The sequence below is a fragment of the Strix uralensis genome, chromosome 4 (genome assembly GCF_047716275.1).
Source record: "Strix uralensis isolate ZFMK-TIS-50842 chromosome 4, bStrUra1, whole genome shotgun sequence".
NCBI classification, from domain to species: Eukaryota; Metazoa; Chordata; class Aves; order Strigiformes; family Strigidae; genus Strix; species Strix uralensis.
Window position 1 is genome coordinate 122,324,791 of NC_133975.1, and position 20,461 is coordinate 122,345,251.

The 20,461-nt window shown below is 40.4% G+C and overlaps 1 protein-coding gene across 2 annotated transcripts in view; it reads left to right on the forward strand.

Annotated features, from left to right (window-relative positions):
- The window catches only part of KIF26A (kinesin family member 26A), a 102,254-nt gene that overhangs the window by 36,303 nt on the left and 45,490 nt on the right, over positions 1-20,461 (forward strand). For both annotated transcript variants that reach the window (XM_074868943.1, XM_074868941.1), the window contains one exon: positions 15,973-16,139. In XM_074868943.1, the coding sequence (XP_074725044.1) occupies positions 15,973-16,139 (167 nt within the window). The remainder of the gene's footprint in view (positions 1-15,972; positions 16,140-20,461) is intronic.

The window sequence follows — 20,461 nt, forward strand, 5'->3', positions numbered from 1 at the left end:
GATGTTATTTGGCTGTCACATACTTGGTGACCCCTTTAGAAAAACATAAAAGGCCAAGTTTGTCCCATATGAAACTCTGGGAGCTTCATGGGATTGTATCAAAGATGAATTTAACACTCAAGTGTAGCGCTGAACTTCTAAGGCTGTGTTCAGTTCAGCAAATGCTGTTGATAGACTGTGATGGAGAACATTAATCTTCAGGTTAGATGTGCCACAAAAGTTTGCTGCAAAGGAGGGTGTTCAGAAGGTTGCGTCAGAGCCACATGCCTGTAAATGTCATTGCACTTGGATTTTAAGCATTGATGTTGATTTCCTGTATGGTGTGTATATTTTAAGAACTCTTGTGGGAAATGAAAAAGCTTTATAGAGATGCATGTTACCTTTAAATGCACGTTCATTACAGACTTGTGACTATCTGTAGAACCTAAGAGGGAGGATATAGTGTCTGGTTTTGACTAAGATTTATTCCTAAACCATTTTCACATGGTAGTGGACAAGGGGAGTGGGAGTAATGATGAAATGTGTACAAGTAGAAGTCATGGTTTTCACATAAAGATGTTGTTAGCAGATCTTGCAAGACCGGGTAAGTTGGTGGTAGACAGCTTTAAATTTAACATAATGCCTTATGTGCTGTTGTATATAAACACTACCTAATATTGCTTGGTAGCTTCAACTGGTTGAGCTCCAAGATCATCAGAGATAAATATTTAAGAGTGCTGCCATGTAACGTTACTTTTACAGGGTGGCTGTTGTGTTTCCTTCCAGAAAAGGCTTGGAGATGTAATTCCTCCCTCCCATACTTCTCTTTCATATGGAGATTTGTGAATGCACATGCATCCCCCCTTTGAGGTACCCCCATTTAAATCCAGTGAATCTCCACTGATGTCAGATCGCTCTCTGATAATTTTACATTGAGAAAAGGGAAAAAAATGGCCCATTCAGCTCTTCATGGTTTATGAGGAGCTGCTGCTATGAGTGCTTTTCTCTAAAATGCTGCTCAATGTGTTAAGGATCAATTTGGCCAACGTAAGGCATATGATGTTGCCTTTTAATTATTTTTTAAATTCTGTCATCTGTAATGATGACAGAATTTTTAAATTCTGTCTTCTGTAAATATCACAGAAATGTAGAAAAAAAATTGGAAAGCTACTGGATTAAGAAGCCTGCAGTCTCTGAAAGCAGAAGCATTTGCATTTCTCTGCTCATTCCTTGTCTGCCCTTATTCTTGTCTTAAATAATTCACTAACAGCCAGCTCCAGATTTCTTCCTGCTTAACCATGCTGACTGATAGATGTGGTTTTCCCTAACCACTGCATTATTCTAAGATAAAACAGAGTTGCCTCATTTAACCCCTGTGAAGGAAAAATGTGTATAATGCAACAGAGCTTAAGTGTGATCTAGAAATGTGCAAAGAAACTCAGTACTGTGGAAAACAGTGACCTTTAATGAAAGGACAAACACTGCTAGACTGTGAGTGTTGGAGGCTGCTTGGGTGTCATCCAGTCATCTGCACGGACAGTTTAGATTTAGAAGCACTGTTTGGAAAGACAAGCTAAGCTTCAGTTGTTTTCTCTCTCTTTTTTAAATTATTTTAAAATTCTTTTATTCATTTAAGCCAGATGTAGTTACTGAAGACTGTGTTGTGCATCTCTTCCCAGATTGTGCTTTTTGCGTCTGTCTGAATTCTCTTACTGCCTTTTTTGTTATTAAGAGCCTTGTATCTGATGAAGCTATTTGGGTAGGTAAGGCAGAAAGTGCTTCCCCTATGCTTTTCCCCTGAGGAATCACAAGTGTTGAAGGAAATAGGATTGGAGGGATTTCAGGAATCAGCTAGTGCAGCCCTTGCCTGGAACAGCATCCACTGCAGGACATTCTTGTCCAGTGGTCATATCACCTCATCTTATAATTTTGCAGAGACAGGGATTCCCTGACTTATGTTGATTGTCAAGTCTGAACTTCCTTTCCTATTAGAAAAGTTTACTTGATTTATTTAATTTTTTTAAACCCTGGTTAGAGAGGTGATTTTGGCTATTCTTTCCTGAGGTTGGAGACGGGGTTTAGGTTTAAGATTAACCCAGGAGAGAGCTGTGGATATGCATACTTTTAGAGATGTCTGTCTTTAGTAACCTTTCCCATCTTCTTGTGGGGCAAAGCTGGTCTGGCTAGAGGAATTCTGGAGCAAGAAAAAGAATTGCAGTAGAAAGGACAACATTGAATATACTGTTTATTCTGTGCAATGTGACTGCATCTTGGAGGCTTCAGCCCCCATTTAGGCAAGATACTGCACAAATGCAGAAGAAAAAGATGGCCCCTTTCCTGGCGAGTTTACACTCTCAGTTGTGATACAAGTCATTTTGACCACTCTGTAAGTACACCTGTTTCACTGGGAATCTGTACTTTTGCCTCGTTTTCTTACCAAAGCGGAGTTCTTGAAACAAGTGCCGAACTCCCTGGTAGGAAACTATTACCCAAGCACTTCACATCTCAGTGGTTTAACTCAGTGCTGCATATGAAGTGAGCATGATTCATTTTCTAAAGATAGGAAGACGGACACAGATAAAGTCTGGGGTTTGTCTCAACTATTTTTAGCTGCCAAAAAGACGGGTGTTTATTCTGAGCTAATTAGTGAGGCTTCCTTTGTAGTTGTGGGAGAGCAACGGCAACTCCAAGAGGTACTTTGTCCTTCTCATCTTGGATGTCTGTCTAGGCTCACCTTGTCTACCAAAGGTGCCTGTGGCTTTCTGCTGGTGCTGGTGGAGCCCAGGTGGGTGATGCAGGGCAAACCCTTGCATGGGCAGCCAATGTGGGGTGCTGTGTGCCCAGCGCCTTGTGGGCATGAAAATACACCCCAGGGTATGGCTGCCAAACCTCAGGAGACCTTGTACCTACAAACATTTTTCCAGGATCCATATTTTTTATTTATGGTTAGTTTTAATAGTGGCAGCAGTGGAATTGTCTGCGGAGAGAAAAAAAATGATTTCTGCTCTCTTCTCATCTCCTGTCCCAAACTCTCATGCATTACCTTGTAATGTCACTTATGGTTGCGAAAACACTTCTGGGCTGAATGTTGGGGGTCAGAAGTGCAGAACATCGTAAATTTTTAATATATGTTTGGAGTTCAAGTGTGAAAATCCATTATATAGATTATAAATTTTTTGAACAGGAATGTGTCTTTGAAGCATAGTGTGGGTGCTGCTCAAGCCAAAATAATAACTATGGGCTTCAGGAGCTGTGAAGAGGAACAGTAATTAAGGATCTGGAGGAAGGTCCAGAAAGGGGAAGACTAGGTTTGCAACCAAGGTGCAAAAGGTGAAGATGTAATCAGCTGCTTTACCCAAGTGGCCTGTTGAGAAAAATTACAAAAAATAATCACCAGTAGCAGTGATAAGTAGTCTGACCTGACAGCGAGTACTGTGGAGGGGAGGGAGCTGGTATAACTCTGGGTAAAACAGCTGATTTGTAGTGGACGACTGACAACTATAATTAATAAATAGCTTTATATTGATGTTTTTAATTCTAGACCTGACAAGTGAATATAAGTTTGCTACTCAAATGAAAAAACATGTCAGCAGTGCTCAGCATTGCTACTCAATTTAATACAGAAGCAGAGGAGCAAGGGGAGTTTAGGCTTCCTAGATGTGTTGGAACCTGTCTGAGAGGTAGAACATTAAAACCACTGAAAATACCTTGTACACCTGTTGGAAGTATCTGCATGTATTGTGGAAAAAAGAGGTTTTACTGTATGCTTTCAATTGACTGTGTTATTAGTATGCATTGTTATATACTGCATAAAAGTGGTAAAGTAGCCATGCCATGTGCTATAAAGACGTCGTAGTGAAATAGAGCTTGTTTTGCAAATTGCTTTTTCTTTCATCTTATGCAAAATGAAATCTTTGCCACACTGTATTTCTAATTTGAATATATACAGTTGGTACTGGCTATAAGGCAAAATATTGTGGCTCCTTGAATCTTTACCAGTTTCCAGGTTGCTTTAAAAATGTATTAAAAAATGCACTGTTAGGAAATTGGAAAAGTTGGAACACTGGAAAACTGAACGTGACTTAAGTAAAACTTCTAAAGCATGTGTATATAAAATTGTAAATTTATCAAAAGTCCAATGTATGTCCCTGAGAGTATTCACAAATTTAAAGTTGGGTATAAGTTTATGGCTTGGTGCAGTGAGGCTCAGAGAGGGAGGGTTCACCCACAGCATGTGTAAATGGGTACATATACTCCATATACTCTGAAGTTAAAGGAGTTATGTTTGTTTGTTTTATGTGGAAAGTCTGAGTTATTTCACAATTGAAGCTTTCCTGTAGTTCCTAGGAATAAGACTTCTGTTCACCCTAATCTAAACCAGATGAATTCATCTGAGGGTGGTAGTTCAGCCTCTAATGACTTCCCTTAAATCCTCTTTGTTTATAGCAAGGATGACTTACATTTTGCTTAGAAGATGCAGTAAGAAGCTGGCTGTGGAAACCAGAAGAATGACAAGATTTACTTTCCAGCATTTACTTTTTTGCTCTGATAAATGTCATACCAAGTGGATATTTAAATTAATTTTTTTAATCCTTCTTGATAGCTTTCTCAGTGACCTTTTATGAATACAACGCATGAAATATATTTTGCAACGAAACAATTAAAATATAGTGCTTTGACCATGAATCTTGTCTGTGAGACATCTGGATGACTTTGAGCTTTGGGACATTTCTCAGGCTCCACATATAACATCTTGATTCTGCAGAAGTCAGTAGCAAACCCCAGACAGGTGGTGGGGCCAGGGCTGCGTAGAGGCTTTTGTGTTTTCCCTTAGCTTTAGTGCTGTTGGTTACTACTCTTGTAGAGGAAGTACATCAAGGAAAGGGGGTGGGAAAAAAAAAATCTTCAAAGTTAGTGTTGGTCACTCTCCATAACAAGTCTGAACAGCAGAAGGAAACCTTTTGATCCAAGTTACTAAATGCTTTCTCACACTAACCTAATTTATAGCCCCGATGGAAAAGACCTTTCCTGAGACTGTTGCATCTCAGCTGGCCAGTAATGCCTTGAATTGCACTTTGCTGCCTTAGCAAATGCAGAGGAAGGGTGTGATGTGGGAGGAGGACGCTGCTACTGGCGCCATGCGTTCAGAGTCATCAAGACCCTGCCCCAGCAGCCAGGAAGCAGACCAGTTTAGAAAGCATGGGTTGGAAATTCAGCCTTAAACATGCAGATGAAAACGCAGCCCTCCATTTTGTGTCGTTGCTAAGGTCTTCGTGCTCTCTTTTTCTAGATAGCCCCCAGTGTAGGATGCTGAAGGTGAAAATGAGGTTTACTTTATAATGTATTCCCAGGTATCAGAGTGATTTAGGAAAAATGTTAAGAGTTGGTGGAAAGTGTATTGGCTGCAAGATGGAAATGAGTGTTTTCTTAGATGAGGGTATGGATTGTGTCTCTCTTTATTGTGTATTTGACACTTCTGCCATAGAATTAGTTTTACAGTTGTGGGACAGGGTAACTATTTGCAGGACTCAGACCCTCTTGTGGCTCAAATTACCACCTGAAAACAGTTCTTTTGATCCTTCACCCCTCTAGGCTAAGCAGTTGTTGTTACAGCTCTCACAGGGAAACAAGTCCATACTCGCCTTTGTTGACAATTGAAGTCAACAAGCAATAATAAAGAATGTTGGCCCAGACTTCACCTGTACTCATCAGAGGTAGATTTAAGACAAACAGACTTTAGAGATTATGTGCAAATTATAATCCACTTGATTTACCTTTGGCCCACAGGTCATTCTCTCATCCAGCAAGTGTATCATAAGCTACACTAAGATAAAAAATACCCTCTTTTTTTTACCCCAAATATTTAAATTTTCTACTCTTGCCATTGAACTAGTTTCTTAGGGATGGCCTTTTCTGTTCACTTAGTTCCTCCCAGCTTCTTTTGCTTCCCGCTGATCCTTTTATACTGTGCATGTGCTTCACTATGAATTCTCCAGTGAACTGATCGCTAATCAACACATCCCATGCCACCTTAACATTAGAAATCGCATTACAAGGAAGACTCATACTTTTTGGCTGGGTTTTAGAAGTATCATCCAACATTTGAGAGCGATTCTATTTATTTTATGTAGAAGTGCTTTTATGAGGCTAACGTTGCTCTGCACTGGCTACCTTGGTTGTTAAGGGTGGGCTGCAGCTGAATAATGCCCTTTGGTTTCAGAGGTTAATGCAGCAGAGAAACCAGATAAATTCAGGCTGAGCTCAGGCCTTAGTCATATGCAGGCTGGTGGAGAGAAAGTCTTTTGCAGTGGTCACTGTATATCACATAAAGGAACTGATTTGCAAAGCTGGATGCAGGTGTGGATTGCCCAGTTGTCATGCTAGTGTAAAATAGGATTGAACATCATACATTTTCTGGAAAGTGCTTTGAATTTAACATTTGTTCCATAGGTTGTGTACTGGAATGATGAGATGTTGAGGTCGTGGGCCTCCAGGTAGTCAAGCTGTGCACAGTGAGCGTTGCTGAAAGCATCTCCTGTTTTATTGTGGCATGAGCGGCTGAGCATGTGGCAAATACTGATGCTCTTTGTTACTTGCAACTGAAATGCCCTGGATGGTAGCTTCTGAAAGGAGGTTTAAAAACCATTAATAGAAAATGTATCTATTTTTCTGTTTCAGCACTTGGGAGAGAATTTATGATGTATAGGTAGAGTTCATAGATGTTTCAAGCATTTCATATGTGTGTGTTTAATGGAATGGATTGCCACTTTACCGAACATAGCATCAAATCAGCTCTGTTAATTGAAAAAGATTTTTCACATTATTGCTAATGATGTGACACAGTTTTGTTAGAGATGATGCATAAAATAGTGCTACTTGAAATGACATTAATGTATGCATTTAAATTCCTTTTTTCCCATTTACGTGCATTATTGATTTTATTTCATTGTTGAGGAGATAATGGATTTATAATTAGAATACAGTCACCATAATCAATGATGAGATTATTAGACTTATAAATAGAACTTTAAAACTACGATGAGATAATTTCCCAGTGTAACAAAGGATCAATAATTAGAGGTTTGCTTTGAATCTGAAAGTAGTACTTGTAAGATTCAAGCGTGAAACACTTCTAGGGAAGTGAGTCCTTATAAATTATTATACAAACTGATGTTGTGGTTAGGCATTTTCCAATACTATTATTATTACCAATTCCTATTATTATTATTACTTCTGTTTGGTGCCCAAATGCTTCTGAGTTAATTCCTCTTGGTTTGCATAAATGCCACTATCTCAGAACTGGATGAGTTTGTTCTTTTCTAATACCTAAGTTGAAGGAAGCATTTGAAAGGTCCTGTAGGCAGGAGTCCTTTGCTGTTGTTTTGGTTGTTGGGCAAAGATAATGGATCTGCCATTCAGAACCTCCCCCTTCTGCTTCTCAAAAGTGATGGTGGTAAACTTGGGCAAGGCAGCCAGCTGTTGTAGTGGGGGAGATGGCAGTGGAAGGATGAAGAGGGGGAGAGCGACCCTTGTGATGCCTGGCTTGGGAAGGATCTGGGTTTAGTTGGTTCATGCAGAGTAGCTGTATAGACATCCCCTTGAGTCTCACCAACCTCTCCTGATGGCTCTGAAGTACTCATGGGGGCCTATGGGAATAGAGCAATCTCCTGTTACTAATTAAGCTAAGAAAGACTCTAGTGAAAAGTTTGTATGGGAATGATAAGAACATTAGAAATATCCTACTGGGTCTCAGCTGCAGCCCCCCTAAGCCCAGGGCTGTGTCCAGCAGTGGAGCTGGAAACGGTGTTTAGGGAGAGCTGTGGAGCCTGGCTGCTTTTTGCAGCCTGCTCATACTCCCAGAATGCACAATGGGGAAGTCTCAGGGACACATCCCTGTCTGTTCCCTTTAATATCTGTTTATGGACATACTGTCCAGGAATTTATCTAATCCCTGTCTGACTCTGCTGTCATTCTCTGCCTCCACAGCTTCCTGTGTCAGCAGGTTCCATGAATTCAATGCCCCAGTGTGAAGAAGTACTCACTTTCTTTCAGTTTATTGACCACTTCCATGACTTTGTAAACCTCAGTCAGGCCCCCTCAGCCTTCCCCTCTCCAGACAAGAGTCCCAACCTCTTTCATCTTTCCTCCTGAGGCAGCTGCTCCACCTTCTTGACTGTTTACTTACTTGTCTCTGTCATTTTGCTTACTCCACTACCCCTGTCTTGAGATGCAGGACTAGGACTGCACCTGGTACTCAATATGTGGACGCTTTCCTTGTTCTTTGTGCCCTGCCTTGTGATGTCCAAAATTTGTTTGGTGTTTTTTTGGGTTTTTTTTTTTTGGTTGCTGCTACATCTTGATTTCAGAGGAACTGTCAACGACCCTTTGATCTTCCAAGTTGTAGCTGCAAGTTTTGAGTTCAGCATTGTTTAGGAGGCATTTAGGTTATTTTCCCCTAAATACATGGTCTTATCTATGTCAAATCTCACCTGACACTTCTTTGCCCACTCACATTTGGGAAGTTCTTCTGGAGTTCCTCATTACTGTCATGACATTTGGCTACTTGAAAGAGCTTTGGAACATCTACAGGCTTGCAGATTTCACTCTAGTCATGGTGAATCATGACTGTCTGTGCATCTGGGTTACACGGTTCCCACATGGGGAACAAACAGCAGGTCAGCAGGAAACAGCCACAAGAAAAAAAGAGCAGCATTTGCACAGCTCTATCCCTAATTTGGGACCCTGGTGTCCTTCAACGACGATTGCATAGTCAGAGCTGTCCCTGTGTTTGCAAACTTGATGCTGCTTCATGAGCTTGCCTGTAATTGAATCTTGTCTAGATTTGGGTGTACAGGCCCAGTTTTCCCTTCAGATAATGAGGGCTTGTACCTCTTCAAGTAAGATACTAGTCAGTGGGTGCCTTGCATGTGGTAGCTGTCAGGCAGATTGATCCCAAGGGATGTTCTTTTTAAAGCAGTTACATCTCATATATAAGAGTTCAAGCATGATTGAAATAGAAATTAGGTACGACAGTCTCCGTCCACCTTTGCCTTTATTTGCTGACATTATATGTCAATCATTGTAACAATATAATGATTATAATAAAATTGTAAGACCTGTAATTCTTGGGAACATGGTTATTCCGTTTTGCTGAAAGGAGAGTAATTAAGGCACAGTGAGATTTTGGTTGAGTTGCTTAAAGTCATTGAGAAATTTTGTTGTGGAGTCAGGAAGGTGATACAAGTTATCCTGATTCAAAGCTCTGTATGTGTCCTGTGTTTTGTTGCTGTTAGAGACGCATCTGGCCTGTGGAAGTCAGTCCTAATGGAAAAGCATTTGTCTTCTTGTAGGAAACCCAATCCTAAACTGACAGAAATTTGCATTATTATGAGCTTGTTAATGAATTCCTTCGCTTGCTCCTATAAGCCTCTGACAAAAAGCATGGATTCAACTGTGTATTTGCCCACTTGAATAAACAGTTCATTTTAAATTTTGACCACAACAGTAAATTAAAACACCCTGGGCAGTACACAGCTATATTTTTTTGGCTTTGGAGGCTGTAACTATTGTAATACATGTCAGCAGGGAGGCCTCTGGGCAACACTTTCTGCTGCTTGCCTGGAGGCATTAGAAGAAGCAGTTCCTCTAGCCTGGCTGTTTTAAATCCACTGCATGTGAAAAGTCCCAGTTTGAGAATGTTTATGTGCAGCAGGATCTGTGTCATTCTCAATAGCCCTTTTTCATGTCCTCCTGACTTTCCAAGTGGTGAGTTTACATGTGCAGATAGGAGGGTGAAGTTTGTGTGACTGGACAGATAGCTGTGAAGAAGGAAAAAAGGAGCATTGCGTGCTGCCTGTTTGGTACTGGTGTCCTGAGTGCTGAAATGGCAAGTAATTGGTCTATCACTGCATGGTGGCACTTTTGTGCTACCAGAGCCCTGGCTGCAGAGACCTTCCAGCTTGAGAACATGGGCAGGCTGAAGGAAGGAATGAATGGGAGTTTGTAGATGATGGAGGCCTGGCCAAGACCTGCCCAAAACTTTAATAAATTTCTCGGGGACCAAGAAGCATGATTTAGGAGAGATCTGGGTCAGACTGAGATCAAGAGCCCCTGCTCAGAGGGGAACAAGCTGCTGCTTCTCCATCCTTGTATTCCCAAGGACACCAGCACTGGATGCAGCTGGGTGCATGTGCCCAGGAGTTGAAGGATGAGATCCTTTCTGTGCATGAAGCACAGACTGCTAGTGATTTTTGGTGGTGAAGACCCAAACCCTTAACCTGTTTTAGTAATTCATATATTAATCCAAAAAACAAGGCCCCTGAGGTTGTATTTGGATCTCCTATATTATTTTCCAAGTCTGTGACAGCAGATGGGCCCTCCTATTTCTATTTAATTCTACTTCTCTGATTTTTCTCCTTCTGTCTCATCTTCAGAGATCAATGATAAGCCAGGCACTAGCAACTCTTGTAGCTGAAAACTTGTTTTTGGGGAAGGGATATTATGTTCTGCCTTTGATTTACACTGAACACGAGATGCATATAAAAGTCTGAAACTACAGGTTTAGGCATTCTTGTTACCACATCGCAGCTGCAGGTTATAAAATGACTACAATAGTGTATTGTAGTTATAAAATGCCCTAGTTATTTTATAATGAGTCCTGGCAGAAACATTGTCAAATGGCAGTAAAAAGTTTATCCAGAACACGTTTCACTTCAACCTGGCATATGCTACACTGTTATCTTTACGTAATGCCAGGCAGTCAGGAGGAGACATTTCACATAGAAGACGTATGCAGGACTTACCCACACTTACAGGAAAGAAGGGTTTATAGTGTGAGCATTATCCAGATAGAGATTTACGTCACATTTGTTCCACTTAGTGGTAGTAGGTCATAAGAGTCTTAGCATGAATCATTTAGGGGGAAAATTATTGTTTCATCATATACAAACAGTAGATTTAATATATTGCAAAATCATTAGATCAAGCAGTTTTTACAATTTAATTGGCTGTGACGTTCTAGTCTGAAAGGAGAAAATGGTAAATTAAAGCAAATACTCAAAATGCTGTATGTCTGCCTGCTAGTCAGAAAGGGGTAAGAACAACTTGGGAAAAAAAAAAGTCACAGTACGGACTCAGGCTTTATCTTGCTAGAGGTTCACCTGCAATTCACTGTTGAAGACCTGTTGAATGCTTTCATTATGGGACCAATTTTTTGAAATAAGACAAATTGTATTGAGTTCTGACTCTGATTACACAGATGTGTGTCAGACTCGTTGACGCTTTTGTAATTTTCTCCATTCCCTCTTCTGTGAATCTGTTCTTGATACTTACATTTAGAGATCATATCTGATTACTTTTTTTTGCAGCTCTATCCAACCTTCTGGTTTTCTTTTACCATGGCATTACTATCCTGGGATTAATCTATTTTTCTCTAGATTTTTATATTCCCATGTTTTTCTTGCCAGTTGCCAGACGCATATCTTGCGCGTGTTACAGAGACGAAGTGGCAGCACCTAGCTTGGCTTTTTTGGATCCCTGGACAAAGGTCAATGTCCAGAGAGTGGAAATATTCAGGAAATTGGAAACATTATGGCTTAGTTTTTGGCTTTGTACTTCAAACTTGTAAAGAGCTTGTTAGTGTTGTAATTGTCCTTCAGTTGGTAATGGCCTGACAGTGTACTGTGTACCTGGAAATTTAATCTATCGCCAACTTTTCTACAGTGTAATTTTTGACTAGTCTGACTTGTTTAAACCTGGGCAGATGTTTCCTGCCATCTGGTCACGGCAGGGAACCTGTGTGCTGGGAGTTGGGGATGGGGCAGGGGATGCCCCTGCTCTGCCCAGCACACCTCCACAGCCTGAGGATGTCAGGTGGCCTCTGTCTCTTCCTGCCCTGTCCCACAGCCTTTGGCCATTTTAACTGGGAAGAACTTATGCTGTCATTGCTTGTTGCAGCCCTGCCAACCTCAGCTGCATGTTTGGATGCTGCCAGCCAAAACGCAGCATATCTAGCTCTGCTCCCATCTCCTCAGGACGGGTGATGGGACCCAGTACCAAAATCCTCCTGTCCATGATGCAGGCACTGATATGAAGCACTGAGACACTGGTCCTTCCTGTACGTGCAAAACGCCTGGTGTGACATTTTCAAGCGTTGTCCTTGCTGTGCTCTTACTGGTACCGGTTTTCATGTGCCTTCGGAGAGAGTAGAGGGAAGGGGTCCTATAGAGCAGTTTTGGAAATCCTTCCTTTGAGGATTGGCTGGTTTCCAAAGGGTAAATGGCTTTTGTCTGGCAAACTTTTTCTTAGAAAATTAAAACAAACATTAATCTCTGGATGGGGAGGCCTATGACACTTTAAATATTCAGTGCAGTCAGTAACACTTTATAGTGACAAAGTTGTGATTTCTGCATTTGATCGTGAGTGATTTATGAAAATTTAGTAGACAGTGAAGCACAGTTCCCTTCAGCTGCAGATCGGAGTTTTCTCTCTGTGCAGACTTGTGTGCACAAGTCATGCAAATTTGCTCCCATTCATCTAGAGAACTGTATTTTCCACATGCAGTCCCCAGAAGAGCATGGGTTGAGAAGAGGCAGACTCAGAAAGTAATTCCTGCATTGAGTTTAAAAACAGAGCCCCTTTATCTTATTCATACCCCTTCAGAAGGTGTAAGGGGCAACCGTGGTGTGACAGAGGAGTACCCAGGATGGTTCCATGACTTGTCTTTAGTTTTCCTGCTTCAGGACAAATGACTCAGACCTGACAAATTTCCTCATCTGAGTCCTCCTCATCAGCTGAGAGACATAGTGTCTCAGGGAGAGCTGAACATGGTTGTGCTGGGAAATTGTGTACTTTGGACGGTGCAAGTAGTTTTTGAAATGAATCCTAAACTTGGAAGAACTTGTTTTGTGCCTTTTCAGCTTCTCATCGTGCAGCAAAACTGATGTTACCTCTGTTTTAAGAATACTGATTGGGTAATTTAAGACTTAATGAAAAAGATACAGGTTGTCTTCTGCACTAGTCTTCAGATGATTTTATCTTGCACGTCTTACTTCACTTTTTCCCCCTTTACAAGAATCAATGCCTTCTCCTTGGTTTCCCCTCATTCTCCTTTCATGCATGCACAGAACTGAGAATAAAAAACTTCCAAATTTACCCAGAAATTACAGTTCGAGTTTTCAAAAGTGTCTAATGTCGGAATAGCAATTTACAGACATCCAACTTGGATATGTTGGTTTGGAAAGTATATTAATCATCTGATATCTGAAATACCGGGTTTGATTTGGATATTTCAAGTTAGATGCCTGATATATCCACAGTCTCTTAGAAATGTGAGCTTCTAAGTTCTCATAGAAGTAAAAGAGTGGTGAAAAAAGAATGTATGTTATACATTGCTCATATTTTTGTTAAGTGTGAATAGCTTTTACAGGAACTGATCTCTTAACAGATTCCAGTCAGTTCTTAGAAATGTTACACTTTGCTGTAAAATTAAGTGAAGTTTCATGCTAACTCTATATATTTCAAATTTAGCATTAAATTATGCCATCATTTAGATTATGCATTAGCTAAAGTATGATTGGTTAGAAAGACATTGCTGCTTCTGTCTTCTTTTTTCAAAATTTTGCTTAAACAGGATTTTCTTTGTTTCATAGTCCTGTTGTCTGATACAGCCCCTGTTGAAAGTGAATGGAAAAATATGTTTTGGGAATTTATTTTGGCCCTGTAATTTTTAATCTGAGACAACAGCTCACATGACAGAGGGGTTATGTTTGTCTTCCCGGCAGAATGTATGGGAGTATTCAAACACAAGTGTTAGCCTGCCAGTGGTGCTGGTTGGGTTTCCTTCTCTTGCTGACCATCATGCCACCAGCCACTGTGCATGGCAGCACCCTGATATGCCAGTTTGTAAGCCCCACGTACCAGCTCCAGAGCTTCTGGTGTAGATTTCTTAATCCGTAAATTGCTAAATCTGTAGTAAACTCCACTTATTATTAGCACTTTGTGTCAGTTCATGAAACTCAGAAGTTCAGATGTTACATTGGATTTTTCCCAGTCTACATATTTTTCCCCATGCCATATAATTACTGTGACTGGTATAGGTCAAGACAACACATTTGTTGCCTCAATTCATTAGTGATCAAGTACCTGCTTTATTGACTACCTCAACGTCCTCATTACTCCATCACTTAGTTTTAAGCAATTAACCACATGAGGGGATTTGACCTTTTTCCAAGCACCTCTGTTCCTGGCTGTCATTGCCAGTAGATAGTGGATGGGATAGATAAACTCACTTTTTTAAGCATGTGTTCCTGCCATACCACTTCTTTGTGCCAGTCTTGATCTCTGGCAGTGCTTGGTCTCTGCCTTTCCGCCTGCATTGCTAAGAAATCTGATCTCTTGAGACTTCTGTATTACAAAGTGAAGGGTTTTGCAGAAGGTTATTCAAAGTTTCTAGTTAGGCTTCTAGCGCAAGTAGCTTCACTAGGATTAAATTAATCTGTGTGAATGTTGTTCTGTGCCTCAGCCTCAGATCTCTTAGGTGAGCTCTATAAAAGTACTTTTTTGTGTAGCAGTCTATGGTAAAGCATTAGTCAGCCACTCCATAATACTGATAATAGTATTAATCTTTAAAGAGCAGACCTTCAAAAGAGCTGGGTGCACTTTCTTCTTGTTGACTTTGCTGGGAACTGGGAATTCAGCACTCAACCTATGGGAATGAATCCAGATGAAATTCCAGACGGCCTTTCATGCACCAGCTGAGTACTACTTGGTTGGCAGAGTTTTCTTTTACTTGGTACCTAATAACTGGGTTGTGTAAGTTCTCATGAGAAAAACTCTGTTTAGGTTGTAAGTGTATGAGAAAATTGAGGGTGTGTATGTAACTGGGAAGGCCCTATTACCATGTCTGCATATCTATAGCTGTGAAACATGATATATGGCAGCACAAAATTTAAAATTTGGTGTCATCCCAGGAAGTACTTAATTACATTTGTGCTTCATTACAAGGCTGTCTCCTTTTCTGGAATTTATTTTAGCTAATTAGTTGGAAATGTCAAAGTAGTATTTCAAAAGACAGAAACATCATATATTATCATACATGAAGCAATTAACTCTTTTGACAAATATTTATTGTGGTGTCATCTTTAATTAAATCTTCCGTACTCCTAGACATAGAGCAGGTTCTTCTGAAAAGGAGGTCTTCCCAGCACTGTCAATGAACATTTGACTGATGGGACTTAATTGAACTTGGTACTGAAAGAGTTGGTGGCCTAAACATGAAGATATCGACATGACACAATTTCACAATACAGATGTCTGATATTTGGCAAAATGCCCAAATAATCACCACCCTCGAAACTCTGTCTCTCATACTGCAGATGCATTATGCTGGGGAAGATGCATCTCCAGTCACTCCTGTTCTTCCACTGGAACAGTTTGCAGGAGAAAAAGATGCCGTGCACTTGTGCTACTAAGATGAATAATGCTGAAAAACAGGGCTGTATATATGTTTTAAAAAATCAATTTTTTTTTATTTAGTTCTTGGGGTTATTCATGTGGAAACATGTTACAAATGTGACTGGTTAGTTCCTCTTAAACAGATAGGTCTTGTAGATGATGTGCCACTGAGAAATAATTCCTGACAGTTATAACTGAACCAAATAAACAGTTCTGCCAGCTCCCAAATAACACTGTAAAACAAAAAGGTTCTGCTTATCGTTTTCCATTTCTTCATGCCTGTCAAACTATTTAACTGTGCATTACCCATCACAAAGGGTCTCCATGTTTTTCTGCTCATCTGCCGTAGTCATGGTAAAACCCTTCTCTGTTGCAGGACCTACTGTGGGACACTTGTTCAGCTGTATCGCTCCTCAGCCGCTGCTGATCTGCACCTTCACCCTTGCAAAGACACTCTTTGGAAGTGCTGCACAAGATTTCTCCCTGTCATGGCCATTCAGCAAGTGTATTAACTTGTACATATGTCTTTATTTTTTTCAGGCAGAAACAACACCAGAAAGTGGCCGAGATGGTCCCAATGTTCAGATCAGCTCAGGGCAGAACAACTCCGACCCCACGGGAGCAGGTGGCTCAGCAGCCTGCCAGAGCATGGTTGCTCCAGCCGGGGTCTCGGCAGGTACCTCAGCTGCAGCTTCGTTCTTCATAAGGTAGTTTTTCACCTTCCTGGTTTCTGTAACTGCTCACGGGACTTCAAACAATTGAGGAATGCTGTTGAGTCTTTGGCATGGGTAGAAGGTGTAGCGTGTGGTACTGGTTGCTGAGAGGTGGAGCTGGTCACCTGGTCATGACTGTGGCTTTCCACTGCCACTGGGGAGCAGGGATGTGATGGTGACACCCTGTTTGTCTTTCTGGAGACCTAAGCAGGCACATCCGTTGACCAAAACCCAAGAAAATGTGTGTTGGTCTTTTTCTAGCCCTTAATGGCCATTTCCACCTGTATCAAGTGTGTTATTCTGTAGGCTTCTTGGAGCAGAAGCTGAAGTAACAAGGTTTTTTCACTCAGATCCAAATTAAATAAAGTTAGATTTTTTTCAGTAGCATGGTCTGTGTGTGCAAATAAGTTTTTCCATAGCTGGTAGCAACTGTTGAAACCATTTAAGACATTCTTTTTTTAGCAGTAGCCCAGAACAATCTTTTTTCGTTTTTCCATTCTTGGGTCTTATAACAAAAATGATATCTTAGTTTTGTTTGTAAAATGTTTATTTTAATTAGCAATGTTGATTAAATGCAATAAGCTGTCAAGCAGATGGTATTTGAAACAACAAAATTCAGGGCTTTGTACTTGCATTCCAAACTCCTTTTTTAATTCAGAACTGAACATGTTTTGAGACAATATTGAAAAACGTATGTCTGTGAACGGCATTAAAGTCAGATTTATGTACTGAGTGAGGATCCTTTGTATCATGTAATCATGATGGTAATTGTATTGTTTCCTTTTCCTTGATCTTTAAAATGTTTTGCACTGTTAAATAAATGATGTTTACTATAAGTTACAATCTGACTTCAGAAGGAACTCAACTTCCCAAGTCCTGTTTTTCAGAAGAACATAGTACAGTGAGTCTTAAGCATTCTATGCCTACATATAACAGTCTGTCTGTACACAAGGGGTTGGGAAATGACTGCCTCAAGGGTGGTGTGTGTAAGTTAGTGTTTTGTCTCTGTGCTAAGTGCTGCAGGTTTAAAGTCAACACAGAGAAATGGTTGCCTACAGAAGATGATTTGTTTCATTTTAAGATAGGTGTCTGAAGTCAGTGGGAGTGGAGAGGAAAGGTAAGGGGTAAAGCTCAGACATCTATTTTCTTGTTTAGTTACCTAAATAAGGACAGATAAATCCTTTCCAAAGTACCTAGACTGGACAGCAGCACAGCTTCCATCACTGTATTTCATATTGTGGGTATGAACAATGTGATTGAGCTTAATCTACTCCGGATTTATTTCAGTGTGAATCTGCATGTCATAAACAAATGTAAAGACTGTCACTTGCACTGGGGAATCCAGAAAATAAAATAGCCTCCTTGGAATTGACAGAAAGAAATCGGTGCCTAATAATCTGAAATAAGACCCAAAATCTTTTCTCACAGTGATGCTTCTGTCACGGGTCAGCAAAACTCAGTTGTGGTTTTACTGTAAAGTGACAGATCCTTACTAATGATTGTCATTGGTTTGATTCAAAGATTCTTGAAGTCAGCAGCAAGACTGCAAATGACATCATTGTACATTGGATCAGGCCCTAATTGCTGCTCATGAGTCTGTCTTTGCCTTGAGTGAATCAGAGTTTTATAGCTTTAGCAGCTATGTGCTAGCTAAAACATTTTAAAACCCATTAGTACATTGCTTATTCCCTACCCATGTTTCCTCTGTTCAAAATTGATTCTTTTCAATTTTTTAACCGAAGAACAGGATGGTTAGAATTTTTTTTGCACAAAACACTTCTGTTTCTTTTTTTGTGGTTGTTGGAGAGAGAGAGAGAAACTTAAGTGAGAAATATATTTTTCCTTTACGAGTTATCAGTTATCTGAATTAGTTTTGTAGCATTTTCATGATCTTTCATCACACTGCTGATTAATGTGTTTCAGCATTCATTTCTCAGTATTCCAGAGCCCATCTAAGAATCTTGGGTTCCCTAAAAGCAAGCATTCAAGAAACAAGTTCGGTTATGACTGTGATTAAAAACATAAATTGAAATGCAGAAAAGCTCACAAAGGCTGGGGTAGAGAGATCCATTATTGATCCCTAGCAGTCATAAATATGTTGAGCAGGTCCTCAGGTAGGTATCGTTTCGTAGTCCTGGCCAGGCTGCTTTACCACCATCAGCATTAACCTCAGGAGAGGCTCCCTCTCCCACTGCTCCTTCTATTCTGACTTCTCCTGCCATTGGGACCTTATGGATCAAAGTTTCCATGCTGAGTCTTCTTCCTGCCCTTGAGTTGTGCAGTCCTCAGCAGGAGGGGAGAGGAAGAGGAGGAAATCTTCAAGGATGAGTGAGAGACAGCTGCTGGCAGAAACTGGGGTGGAAGTGGCTTATCCAGGGACCACAAATATTGGGATATCATGTTTTGGCTGGTTTTGTTCAGTACTGATGGAATATCAGGCTTCTTTGTTCCAGCCTTTCCAGTCCCATCTCCTCTTTCCCTTTGCACCATCCAGCCTTGAGCATGTTGAGGAAGAAGGTCATCTCTGCCTTGAATCCTTTGCAGCAGCATCCACATCTCTGTCCTTTGTCTCTCTGTTCAGCTAATCCTCTTTCAGCAAGCACCTAGAGATGAAAAAGGAGTCATGGCACTAGTGTTACGCTGTAGTCCTAGTTCATTGCTGATTCTTTCCCTAGTGTATTTCTCTCCTCAGCCACTTAAATTCTGAACTTCATAGCAGGGCCAGTATGTTACTTGCGTTATGCAGAGCCTGGCACATTTTGTTCCTTGTTCTCTACTGAAATAAATGCAATTAATATATTAATTATCACACACACACACACACACACACATATATATATTTTTCAAATCATTGCCCTCTCTTTGACCAAATCTAGTGAGTACCTCCATCTTTTTACAAGAGCCCTTTTGTAAAAGGGGCTATGGTTGGGACTTTAGCTTGGGAAAAGGGTAGTTTTGTCGTAGAAATAAAGTAGCTAGGCAAAAATATGCATGTATGTTAACATTCAGTGTATTGGGGTGCAGGGTTAGTTTGGAAGACAAAAACCTTCATAGGGTGCTTGTGGAAACTGCATCTGTGATTTCCTTAGCAGCAACAACACTAGATACAGATTTTTTTCATGTACGCATAAAGGATTCCAGTCTTGTTCTTCCTGAAACAGCATTAACTGTGTTCATACAGGTCCTAGCACAATTAGCTTTTGGGCTGTGGCATGGTTTCCTGGCAGCAAATAAATGTCTTTTTCACATTAAAACTAGAGTCTCTATTTGGTGAAATAACACCCTTTGACTCTTGCTTGTGGGCTGTCTTGTGACTGGGAAGGGAGGAGGTCTGCACAGGTTTTGGTTGGCTGCGTTTGTTTTTACTCCAGTTTGTTCTTCAATGAGAGTCAGCTTTGTGTTTGTAAGGTCACAAACTAAAAAGACCATCCAGACAGTTCACATCCTCACCTGGAAAATAATAGCTAAGAGCTGCAGCAAAATGTTTACTTGGTGATAAGAGGTACCCATGGTTAAAATGAGTGTCTTTAAGATAGTCTTTGCAATGAATGCATTGATTTTTTTAAGCATATGTGCAGCCCAAATCTACATATTCATCCGAAGCTCTTTCTCATTTGAATGTCATATTTAATTTCTTCAAGCTTAATTATGTTCTTCTTTTCAAAAAAAAAAAAAAGAAGTATTCATTACCTAGAAATGCAGAGTGTCTAGCATGGAAGTGCTAAGTATTCAAAATCAAAGCCAAATATTAGAGCCAGCAGACAGAAGCGTATTAAGAAATTAAATCAGTTTTAAGCTTTTTTTCCTCACTCTGATCTGTTATAGAAGGAGGCAGGCTTTGATTAACATCTGACTTTGTCACACAAGCAAATTGCCAGACATTACTCAATGGTCGTGTTACCAAAGGACCAGAGGATATAGCAGAAAATGTAGCTTCTCAGTAGGTTACTGGCAGAATAAGAAAGCCAGAGCAAAAAGAGCAGCTCATAGTCATGGATGGCTGTGAAGAGGCTCTCAGTTTACCCTTACAATGCAGGAGAAATTTCATCTTGCATTCTTCAGATTTAAGAAGAACGCAGCTGGGCTTTGTCCCTTGGTGTGGCATGAGCCATGCCTTGTGTAGTGCTCCACACTTTATACTTGTTTCCAGGATTTTTTTTTGTATAAGGAACCTGAACAAACTTTATATTACTAAGAGAAAATATGTGAGATGGTTGTAGGACCCTTCTGTGGGCTATGCTTCCAACTAAGTAAATATTGGCATATTGTGACATGCTGTGGTATAAAGCTGTAATAATCTGTTGGGGTTTTTGTCA